The sequence below is a fragment of the Leucoraja erinacea genome, chromosome 3 (assembly GCF_028641065.1).
Source record: "Leucoraja erinacea ecotype New England chromosome 3, Leri_hhj_1, whole genome shotgun sequence".
Taxonomy (NCBI): Eukaryota; Metazoa; Chordata; class Chondrichthyes; order Rajiformes; family Rajidae; genus Leucoraja; species Leucoraja erinaceus.
This window is the reverse complement of record NC_073379.1, coordinates 36884598-36896965: the sequence shown is the minus strand read 5'-3', so window position 1 is coordinate 36896965 and position 12368 is coordinate 36884598. Positions and strand designations below refer to the sequence as shown.

The 12368-nt window shown below is 44.0% G+C and overlaps 1 protein-coding gene across 6 annotated transcripts in view; it reads right to left on the bottom strand.

Moving 5' to 3' along the window:
* Window positions 1-246: 246 nt before the first annotated feature.
* Window positions 247-12368, bottom strand: part of LOC129695453 (paralemmin-2-like) — a 297376-nt gene continuing 285254 nt past the window's right edge. For 5 of the 6 annotated variants that reach the window (XM_055632419.1, XM_055632421.1, XM_055632424.1 and 2 more), the window contains 2 exons: window positions 5368-5555; window positions 248-801 (listed from right to left, as the gene is read on the bottom strand). In XM_055632419.1, coding sequence (XP_055488394.1) covers window positions 712-801; window positions 5368-5555 — 278 coding nt within the window. In that variant the 3' untranslated portion in view covers window positions 248-711. Of the gene's footprint in view, window positions 802-3975; window positions 4022-5367; window positions 5556-12368 lie in introns of all 6 variants that reach the window. The other variant, XM_055632422.1, reaches the window with a different exon arrangement.

The following is a 12368-nucleotide window of genomic DNA, read 5'->3' as shown; positions in this document are numbered from 1 at the left end:
AATTAAAAAAAACTAAAAACAAATCCTGTTTTACATGGAGATAGCAGCTAAGATAGTTGCTTGCCACTGCCAACTTTGGCAAAATATGAATGGTATAAATTAAAAGCAGGTATCAAAGAGGGAATAAAGGCCAGATTGATACGCTGCGGATGTGTGTGACTAGGTCCAGTGCAGCTAACTATAAGTTGCTACATGGATGGAGCTCCCTGAAAACCACAATGTAATATGTCTCTTAAGCCCACCCCCCCTCCCCTCCCATGTTAGTAAGCAAACAAGAGCTGCAATTAAAATAAAAGTCTATGCAATACATTATCACGGCTATTTACAAGGAGGCTGGCAACGGTGGAGTCTGAAGGACTGTGACTTAAACCTAGCAGAATTAAATGCAGGGGTGCGAGGAGTATTTATACATATACAAGTAACTGGCTCTTCAGGTTTTGCAGTTAAAATGCAGTTATTGTCCGGGAATCCTTGTGTCTTTTTTTTTGTTGCAGTAGCTGAGTTGTATTTGAGAACGCAGAATCTCTCCATTTACTGTTTTCAACGTGCTTGCAAAGGTGGATGTTTCTGCAGAGCGTCCCAGCATGGCTTGGCTTGGATAAATACGCCGCATTGTACCTGTGCTTCAGCAACAACAACAGCAAAAACAAAAGGAACACAACAAAACAAGATACTCTTGACCTTTCCCTTACGTGGCGATGCTAAGGTTTACTACTTTTCTTCATGGTTGGCGTAAATGCCAGCCTCCCAACGCAGAGCCATGGCACTCTTTCGGCGGGTGACCCTGGTGGCCTCCAGGACCTGGAAGAATTGCAAACCCCAAGAGAAGTGAGCGGAAGGAAAAATAAATCAATCAACCAATACTTCTAAGCAGTGAACATCTTCTTCGTCAACGTGAACCTCCACTTCGTGCTGACAGGTCACCCCGCCCACTATTAAGATGGCAGGCTTTCATTAACTGGAGGTGGCACAGCGGTACAGCTGGTAGTGGTGCCACTTCACAGCTCCAGCGACCCAGGTTCAATTCTGCCCTTAGGTGATGTCTGTGTGGAGTTTAAATGTTCTCCCTGTGACAGCGTGTATTTCCTTCTAAGACGTGGTCGGTTAATTGGACACTTTAAATTCCCAATATTGCCAGGTGGGTATTAGAATCTGGGATGGGACAATAAAAATGGGGAGAAAATTGGTTAAGGTAGGATTAAGGTAAATGATGGCATGGATTCACTTTGAGGAGGAAGTGGCTACATAAATAAATAACGTTTAAAATACCATTGACATCTCTAGGCTGGGCTGATTCATGACATTACAGGGTGGTATCCATCCTCCATATTGAAACTGAGCTCTAGACTTCTTCTGAGCAACAACAGTCCAGAAAATCAAACTGGACCTTTTAGTTCCAACATGGAGCTCTTACTCTTTTAAATCATCTTATAAACAAAATTATTTGGAATACAGCGGAATGAATGACTCAATTCCAAATAGAATTGTGTCTCTTGGGAATATTTATTAGTTGATTGGAATACATCCTCTGCATAAGAAAGGTCCAATAACTTAATAGAAAGGTGCATGTTCCACATATTGAAAATCCATCACCACATAACGTGGTGGTGAGATACAATGTAATATGGCAAATCTCTGCCCACATACACATTCATTCCAGGCATATTCATTTATTTGGAGCAATATTTTGAGTTAATTTTGAAGAGTGTGTCATTGTATTATACTTTTAAACAATACATAGTTGACACTGAATGCCACTTTCGAGCCCAGCCTAGGTAAACCAAACAAAATGTGCATTATCAATATTTCTGATATACATATTAAAAATGTTGAGCACCTGGGATACAAACCCTCAGAACACAGCTGCAATAGACAAAAAACGGCCAGCTTTTTTAAACATAAATAACATGCTCATTTTCACCAGATTGGCCTTCATTGCCCGTGTTGACTGTGACTCGGTGTCCAGCCCCTTCAACCTCCACATGGTTAGCAGAGAAACAAGCAACATTTGGTGAGATGTGGAGTTTGTGTATAGTCAGAAAGAATTTGGATTTATTGGCACCTTATAGACCAGGGGTCGGCAACCTTGTTCTGCATAGGGGCCGGGACGCATGTCTGTGAGCGGATGGCGGGCCACATCTATCATGTGTGCACATGGATCCTGCCCCGGATGGCCAGCATCAAATCACGTGTTCACAGAAGGTAGACAAAAATGCTGGAGAAACTCAGCGGGTGAGGCAGCCTCATGCAATCCTTGCATGTCTCACCCGCAGAGTTTCTCCAGCATTTTTGTCTACCTTTGATATTTCCAGCATCTGCAGTTCATTCGTAAACATGTTCACAGAAGGTGCGCGGCCATGCCGGCGGCTTTGCGCAGGATGTGTTACAGCCAGAGCTCGGCGCTCGCTTGGGGAAGCGCTCGTCCGCTGCTCGTGGGAGTGCTCTGAGGGCCGGATGATTATGGGGAAAAAAATCCACCTGCGGGGCCAGATGATGTCGGGTTACGGGCCGCATTCGGCCCGGGGGCCGCAGGTTGCCGACCCCTATTATAGACATTGTCAATATTCTGGGGATGATAAAAGTGCTGGAATAAGTCATATAATCCCTCAAACTTGCTCCTCCAATCAGTCAGATCACAGCACTTCCCACATTACAATTTCTCTCTGCTGTTCAATCCCCAAAAGCATTGATTCCCAAAGTAATCAAACTCATTCTTGATTATCCCCAATGATCCATGGAACTCTGAGCAACCTCTTATCCCAGAGCCACTCCCCTCATTGGAATGTCATATAATCACAGTTAAAGGCTCCCAAGATTATATAATATGAGCCACGTTTAAGAGATTCACCCTTGTATTTGCTTTAAAACGAAGTCAGTTTTAATTGTTGTACAAAGGTTATAAAACCCGAGAAAATATTGAGCAGCCCTGGATGAAGGAATACGATTGAGAGGCTAATGGGCCACAGACGAAGAGAATGGCAGTAAGACTGGTAATTTTCACATGGCGTTAATCGGAAGAGCTGAACAGCCTGTTACTGTGTTGTAAATTCTGGTGGTTCTGTTTATTGCAATCACTCCAAGATGTTGGCATTAATTTTGCCTTGCTTAGTCTAGTTTAGAGAGACTATGCAGAGACAGGCCCATCGACCCACCGAGTCTGCACCCACCAGCAATCCCTGCACACTAACACTATCCTACACAGACTGGGGGCAAGTTACAATTATACCAAGCCAATTACCCTACAAACTTGTACGTCTTTACGTCCTTGCTCTAATATTGCGTTTGTGCAGTAAAGCCACTGTCAATTGGTAATGTACATCACCTGATCCCCTGGCGGACACAATTAATACTTACAGCTTCACAGTCATTCAGTATGATCTCAGCTTGCTCAGTGGCAATATCGTAGGAAATGGACTCGCTGGCTGCTGTGGGTTTTGTGACACCATCAAATCCAATGCAGGTCACCGGTGAATAGAGCAAAAAGTACCAAGGTTTTGTATCCCAAGTTTGCTTCATGGTTATTGACATTATAACCTTATAATCACTTCTTCTGAGGTTGTTAAATGTATGGGGTGAAGCCCAGGGTCACAGGAGTGCACTGGGAATAGCCCACTCACGACAGATCAGTGGTCGCCCTGCCACTGTTGGCCGAATGTGTCGCTCTGGGGGATATTCCCAAGACCCCTGTAGCCGTGGAAAGATGATTCTCTTGTTAATAATGGATACATGTTGGGAAGCATGTGGAACATCAGCTCGTTAATTGAGGCCCTGGCACCCCTCAGTAGCTGCCGAAGGGCGGCCCCATGTTTGGGCAGGAGGTGAGGATTGATTAAGCAAGTTAAAAAGGAAGCACAGTGAGCGAGGGACAGAGAGAGAGAGAGAGAGATTAACGGCTACGGAGATTTGTAACCAATGAGAAATGTGTTGTGGATAAACTAATCAATACTTTAACCATTGCAGTCTTACAAAACTCACATTCCCAGGTTTCCCCATCTGTGGCGAAGTTGATTAATTACTCCATCTGTGCCACGTAAAACATCAACATTAAAATAGCAGAACATCTCATTGCTTCCTCTTTCACTTTAAATGGACAACATATGCATATTGTATCGAACCATAGAAAAGACAATTAAAAAAAAACCAACTTGCTCACAAACCTCACCATGACCTGGGTTAAAGCAATGAAACAATTGCAAAGGTGTAATTCCTGCCAAATCGCAATGGAGTGCTAATTCAGTTTCCTTCTATTCTCTTGTCATCACATGACCTGGGGGTCACTGAGAGGCTCCACAACTTCCCCACTGATGTACCTAATTAACAATAGCAATCTTCCATTTCTATCGCCGCTTTCAAGCCTTCAGGCCACATCTAAGCACGTCACCATGTGAAGTATTTCTGGTGCAGATGCTGTTGTATTGCAGGGAAACAGAATGGGCAATCTCTTACTAAATGCACTGTGGTTATGAGCAAATGTACTTTCATCTTGTTGGCTAAAGGATAAACCCTGCTCAGAACTAACTGACATCTGAAATTATTACCATGGGATCTATTACAACCATCCGGGAGAGAAATTGGGCATTCATACACATCGTGCCTCTGAGACAGCAATCCCTCCAGGGCCACAGTGGAGTGCCCTCTAGATTTTGTTTTCCATTTAGAACTAGGCCCTTCAGTTTTTTTTAATGGATTCACTTGCATTCTGCCATAATTGTTAATGTCTTTCATTTTCTTCTCCAATCCTGAGTCACTACTCCCCACATTTGGCTTATAGGACAATATATGGTATATATAACAAAATAAATCCTGATCCTCTTGCTTCTGGGACTTGAGGTCACTGTGTTCCTGGAGACAAAGGCTTGCAAGTGGGAGGGAGCAGGGGCAAGGGTGCATTATATAAACAGTGCAAATAATATTCAACATAGAGTTTACGGCTCAGAAATATAATGGATGTATGGCTGAATTTAGGCTCCACACAAGATTCCTCCCATACTCCCCGCATCTAACTCCAGACCTTTGTTCCCATATCTCCTTTCTAGTTTTCTAGGTGCATTCTAACACTAAGGAGTTCCACACTGGGCTGTTGAATGCTGTTTTTTGCATCTAATTAGCAGTTTCCTAACATTTGGCTTTGCACTTCATCTGCTCAAGTGGAAACATCTGTACCACCTGCTGCCAATCCCCTGCATTATTTCAAGGACCTTCATCAGATCAAATCTTCAGCGAACTTTTTTGTAGAAAATGCTGAGGGGCATGGAGCTAAGTTGTCCGATGGCCGTGAGATTCAGGGGCAAGTATCGGCACCTTTGGTAATGAATGGAGCCGGCAAACATTTTAACTTGTATGGTGAGGAGAATCACAAATGCTTACATTGGTATCGTCCCGCCTTTCCCGTCGTTTTACTTTCTGCACTTCATAGTCTTCCAGCAACGTCTCCATCAGGCCTCTGGAGCGAGACTGTCCTAAATATTCCTGCTCCACAGACGTGGCATCAGACCGTGGAGAGGGTAACGGGCCTTCCGCCATTGGCGATACCGGACCCGACTTCTCAATTTTCCCTGCAGAGAGAAAAGAGGAATGCCATCAGGAACTCTTCAAAAGATTCATGGCTGTACAGTAAGTGCTGCATGGGTGAAGGTATTCTTAAAAACAGAAAGGAGATTGAAATCTGCAGAAAGGTACTGCAGATAATGGTATATTCTGAAGATAGACACAAAGTGCTGCCGTAATTCAGCAAGTCAGGCAGCATCTCTGGAGGAAAAGGATGGGTGACATTTTGGGTGGGAACCTTGAAGACCCTTCTTCAGATTCTTCAGACTGGTTGAAGGGTCCTGACCCGAAACGTCATCCATATTATTTCTCCAGAGATGCTGCCTGACTTGCTGAGTTACTCCAGCAATTGTGTCTGTCTTCAGGACATTGAAATCTGATGGCTGCAAGCAACTGCTTTTAGCATTCACTCCCAAACACCCTGGTCACGATGGTTAAGGCCCTCAGAACAAAAGTCCTTTCAATATGGAGGATGACATTTTCCACAACGTCAAACATGTAAAAAATGTGCTTGAGGTGGCATTTCACACTTGGGAACATGCCTTTTTGGAATCTATCAGAGCAGTGTGCTGTACTTGAGTAAATTCAGCATTCCTATAATTTCATGAGGGCACCATAGTAACAAGAGCATAGTTCAGAGAGTTGGTGACACAGTTCCATAGCCCTTGCTCTCACATCCCGTCAAATGGGGCAAGTTTGCCCGTTGGAATGTGGGAATACAAGGATTATTTTCCGGAGCCGAGTTCATATCCTCGTGGGTTGCTTCAAGATTCACCCTTTTTTAAACACAATTTTAACAATCTAGTTACAGAGGTGTACTGTACCAATGTTGGGTCAAATGCTGAAGAGTTGTGCAAGTGTAGTCACCGTTGGAAATGGGATGGCCAATATGTGCATGACAAACCCGCAAACCTCCATGTGATAATGACCTATCACCGATCTGAGAAGGAGCCACAATCAACGTTGACTCCTTCAGTGCAGTGTTCACATTGGGATAACTTTCAGGTTGAGATGCAAAAATCAATGCTCCGTTTTCCTACTCAGGTGGGGACATCAAATGGTTGTATGTTTCTCCCCAGTGCCCTGTATAATACGTAATCGGCTACCAACATCAATGCAACAGAGTAATGTCACTATTCGATAGACTACCTTATGTCAATAGTCATTATAACAATGGTCATTTTTTGGTTTGCTGAAATTAGGATCTTCATACAATACAATACAAATTTATTTGTCACATGCACCAACTAAGGCACAGTGAAATGAATTTGCCAGCAGCGATACAATTGGAAAAAGTGAACACACAGCACACCATAGAATTCAACACAAACAGCCACCAGGGCATTCTCCACTGTGGTGGAAGGCAATAAAGTTCAGTCGGTCCTCCTCCTTTGTTCACCTGTGGTCGGAGCCATGAACTCTCCGCAGTCACTGCTACGGATGGCTGGATGTACAGGCCCTCTCGTTCGGGACGGCCGAACACACTCCGCGGCCTGGAGTGCCCGAATCGGCCACCCTCCCACCGGAGACCGCGGCTTCAGGATGTTGTAGGCCGCAGGCCGGCGGTCAGAGGTCTTCTCTGGCAATCCCCGGCAAGGGATCCGAGACTCAGGATGGTAAGTCCACGCCACGTCCGCGGCTAGAAGCTCCGCAGACCACAGCCCCACGATGCCAAAGTCACCAGGGCAGCGATCGGAGCACTCCTTTCTGGCAACGCACTTTCTGGCAAGGGTTCTCCCCCGCTCCGCGATGGAAAAGTTATCGCTGCTGAAGCTCTGGGCCCGACTCCGGGAAAGGCCGCTCCAATCCAAGTTGTTAGGTCGCGCAGGAGGGAGGCGGGAAGCGACATGGAAAAAGTCGCCTCTCCGTCGAGGAAGCGACTGAAAAATGGTTTCCCCCCCACCACCCCCCTCACAAGTCACACCAAGAGACACTAACACAAACATTTGGACACCATCACTCCTATGTGTACAATGCAAGACAAAGGTCATTACATTTAAGGTACAAATTGATAGGCTTGGTAGGTACAACTTGATAGACAACTGAATAGTGAAAGACGAATAGAGTGGATGGTGAGAGGATGTTTCCACTAATGGGAGAGTCTAGGACTAGAGTTCATAGCCTCAGAATTAAAGGACGATCTTTTAGGAAGGAGATGAGTAGTAATTTATTTAGTCAGAGTGTGGTGAATCTTGGAACTATTTGCCACAGAAGGCTGTGGAGGCCAAGTAAGTGGATATTTTTATGGCAGAGTTAGATAGATTCTTTATTAGTACAAGTGTCAGAGGTTATGGGAAGAAGACAGGAGAGTGGGGTTAGGAGGGAGAGATAGATCAGCCATATGATTGAATGGCGACGTAGACTTGTCGGGCCTAATGGCCTAATTCTGCTCCTCTCACTTATGACCTTATGATTGGCCAGTTGGACTCAGACAAAGAGTGCCTTCCAGCAGTTCAAACCTTTCACTGGAAAACGTTGTTCCTCATTCCATCTTTGAGGGGAAGGAAAATGGAAAGTATGACTTTTACTTTAAGAGCTAAAGGTACAATGGAGATTTATGACAACCATGTAACCCATTGGATCACTATAGAACGAAAAACAGAACAGCACGGGAACTAGCCCACCAGCCCACAAAGTCTATGCCGAACATAGTGCAAAGTTCAACTAATACCTTTTGCCTGTACAGCTTAGTTTAGTTTTAATGTGTTGGAAGGAACTGCAGATGCTGGTTTAAACCAAAGATAGACACAAAAGTTGAACTTAACGGGTCAGACAGCATCTCTGGAGAAAAGGAGTATTCTTTACTCCAGAGATGCGATCTCACCCGCTGAGCTACTTAAGTTTTTTTGTGTCTATCTTTAGTTTCGTTTTAGTGTAGTTTAGTTTATTGTCACGTGTACCGAGGTACAGTGAAAAACTTTTGTTGCGTGCTAACCAGTCACCGGAAAGACAATATATGATTGTACAGGATCCTTATTCCCCCCATTCCTTACCTATTCATGTGCCTATCTTAAAGCTTCTTAAATGCCATGATTGCATCTGCTTCCACCGTCACCCCCAGGCAGATCATTCCAGGCACCCACCTCTCTGTGTAAAACAAACATACCTGGCCCATCTCCCTTTAGTCCTGCACATCTACTGTCACTTTGTCTACACTTCCAATCAGCACCAATTCATTCTTGTTCCTCCAGCATCAGCCTTACTGTTCCAGGTGATCATCTTGTATTATTAACCATGACAATCAATGATCCATTCCACTTTGCTGTTTTTACATTGGATGACGCATATAATATGCACAAAATCAGCCTGCCTTTTCCACCTGGCGTTTACACTGCACCAGACCAGTTTGCCATACTCATCTTTCATACGGGGTGCTGAAGTGAGATCATATCACCCTCTCTGGTAGATCCCATGTCATTACTTCAAAGAAGAGTGGGGGAGTTTATCGTATATCTGGCTAATGTTTACTTCTCAATCAAAAGCACTGAAGCCAGCAGATGATCGGACAATATCCTACAGATGTTTTTTGGATGTAATCTAATTTCATTCATCATAACAGTGACAACACTCTGTCGGATGGAAGGAGCACTGTGATTCCCTGGGGTGTGAAAGACATTGCACAAATGCAAGTCTTTCTTTACACCGGATTCCTTACTGGCAACAAATCAGTCTTTGCTTGCCCTTTTTTTCTAGGCAATAACAATTTTAAAAAGATGCCCTTCTGATCTTTCTCTTGTGTTAATTGTAGTTGCATCCTGCAGTTAATCTTTAAATCAAGGACGGGATTGCATAGCCTTTGGTTGGTACTCTTGTGCATGCTCAGATCTAGTGACCGAATCCCATGTACCGCATACTTCCCTATATATGCTCATGCTTGTGTCTTGTCTCATTACTATCTAAGGAGAGCCTATTTTGCAATTTATGTTCTCCAACATGGTAAATTGTTTTTTTAGGAGGCACTGTCTTTATCAAACTCTCATCGAATCAAAAACAAGTCTAGTGTCAAAAAAATCAAAAACAAGAGACATATTCCTCGTCTCTCTTTCAGGATTTGGAGGTTGATTGCAACCTTTTGCGATTCTCTGGGCTGCTCTTCCATCTCCACTGGCCATTCACTCTCATGGTACTGCAGGAGATGCACCACTTATCCTTTCACCTTTTCCCTTCCCACCATCCTGGGACTCAAACTGTCTTTTCAACAGCGATTGACTTGCACTTCCTCCAGTCTTGTGTAACGCATTCTGAGTTCACAGTGTGGTCTCCTCTACATTGGAGAAAGCCAACCAAACACAGAGTGGGTGATCACTCTGGGAAGCCTCGGTGTAGAGTTGTCCGCAACTTTTCTTCAACATCCTACTCCCACTCTAACCTATCAGTCTATGACATCCTGCACTGTTACAATGAGACCAAAGACAGGCTTGAGTAACAATACTTAATCTTCCATATGTGGGCCCATTGCTGCCTCTGGACTCAATACTGAATCCTTTACCTTTAGGTAATTTTCTCTTTCTTTCCGTCTGTATCACAACTGGCCATTACAGCCGATAATTATATTACTCTCTTTACTTCATTTCAAACAGCCCTGCTCTTAGGAACATAATTCATCCAGAGTAGGTATTGTGAGAGAAGCATTAAATTAATTCTAACCGCTACATTAACTCTTTGGTCTCGCCCCATCAGAGATATCCCCTTTGTTCTACTCGCTGTTCTCCTATCTTCACTGCTACCAGAAACAAATTTGTTTTCTCTCCCAGTTCTATCTCAAGGTCTCTGACCTGAAATGTAAACACTGTTTCCCTTTTCACAGATGTTGCCAGAACTGCTGAGTGTTTCCAACATTTTCTATTTTTATTACTAGTCTTGTGGCTGACAAAGTAACTGAACGTACAGTATTTGGATATCTCTCTGAATAAAACGCTTATTGCTTACATTCAACTGCAAACTACTGGCCGTTTCCGAAGGGATGACTAATTGTCAGGAGGCGTGACAAAAAAGTGTTAAACGACGCAGTGTGACATTTCTATGGCAACTCCAATGAAGGCATTGATCTAATACATTAACTCGTCTCTCTTCCCAAATGCTGTCCAACCTCACAGGTATTTGCAGCATTTTATGGTGTGTGGGACTACAGTACATTTCTTCCACCCATGGCCTCAACCTTTGCCATCTCTATACACTTGTTCAGTTCTATAACCCTCCGAGATATTTGTTCCTCTTCTCTATCTTTCAGCGTGTCATCTATTTTCAGCCCATCAATTCTCAGCCTTTCCTTCAATTCCTCCAATCTTGTCTCTTGTTCCATCCCAGAGTTGCTCACCCCACCACTGGTAGCTACCCATCAGCTGAAAACGGCTCAGGTTCTGAAATTCCCTCCATCAATTCCCCCAGCATCAGGCCTACTCTTCCAGGTGATCTTCTAGTATTCTTAACCAGAATCTTATTGAGTTCATCAATTTTCAGCTAATCAATTCTAAGCCTTTCCTTCCTTCTTTAACACCCTCCATCAGAACCACATCTTTCACCAGATCGTGAAAATCACTTTCTGTAGCGATTCTGTGTCAAATATCGTCTCTTATGGGGTTTCTTGGGGCAGTTTGCTATTCTGCACACACAGTTATAGACACAAGGATCTGCAGATGTTGGTTTACTAAACAACCCTACAAAATGTTGGAGTAACAGTGGATCAGGCAATCTATCTGGAGAACATAGCCGACATTATGGGTCAGGTTTAAAGAAGGGTCCCAAACTGAAATGTTGCCTGTCCATGTCCTCCATAAATGCTACCTGACCTCCTGAGGTACTCCAGCACTCTGTCTTTTTCTATACGAATAGTTGTTTTTTTAAACAATATTTATGATATTCTCTCTGCCTATTGGAAATATCAAATCCAGGGAGAAAGGCATTAGTAGGATTAATATAAATAGTGATTTATGGTCGGATTGGACTTATTGGGCCAAAGGTGCTGTTTCCATGCAATGGCTCCACATGACTCGATTGTTTAAGTATTTCCCTCTTGGTGTGGTAACAGCTGGGGACATATTGGTTTGGACTTTGTGGTTGTCAGGGTCTCGGGGCCCTTACGTCCTTATTATAGCTCAGTAGTTTATCACTCCTGTCACCAGATGGCAGTAAAGAGCCAGGATTAACACCACTGAGGTTTGGAGAATGTGGAGTCTTCATCTACCATATTTTTACCCCCTCACCCCGTGCAACATACGGTGTTACAGTTCTGTGGTATGTGAGCAATTCATCATTTGAGGAGAGGAATTCTTTGTTGCACTGAGTAACACAGACACACACACACACTTTGTGCTTTACTGCGTAACCCTGATATATTCCCCTCTGAGCATTAGGCCACACAGGGCAAGTTTTACCAGGCAGAAGGTGGTACTTCATGATGCAACTGAACAAGTGTTGGTGAATCCAAACTTGGACCACTGTGCACAGTTCTGGTCGCCCAGCTACACAAAGGAAGTTATTAAGTTAGAAAGGGTGCAGAAATAAATCACCAGGATATTACCTGGACCTGTGGGCTAGAGTTATAGAGAGAGGTTAGATTGGCTGGGACATTTTTCATTGGAGTGTAGGAGGCTGAGGGGTGACCATGTTGAGGTGTACAGGATCAAGTGTTAAAGAGGGAACTGCAGATGCTGGAGAATCGAAGGTTACACAGAAAAGCTGGAGAAACTCAGCGGGTGCAGCAGCATCTATGGAGCGAAGGAAATAGGGATGCTGCTGCACCCGCTGAGTTTCTCCAGCTTTTCTGTGTACAGGATCAAGATGGGCACGGATAAAGTGAACACTCACAGTCTTTTTCCCAG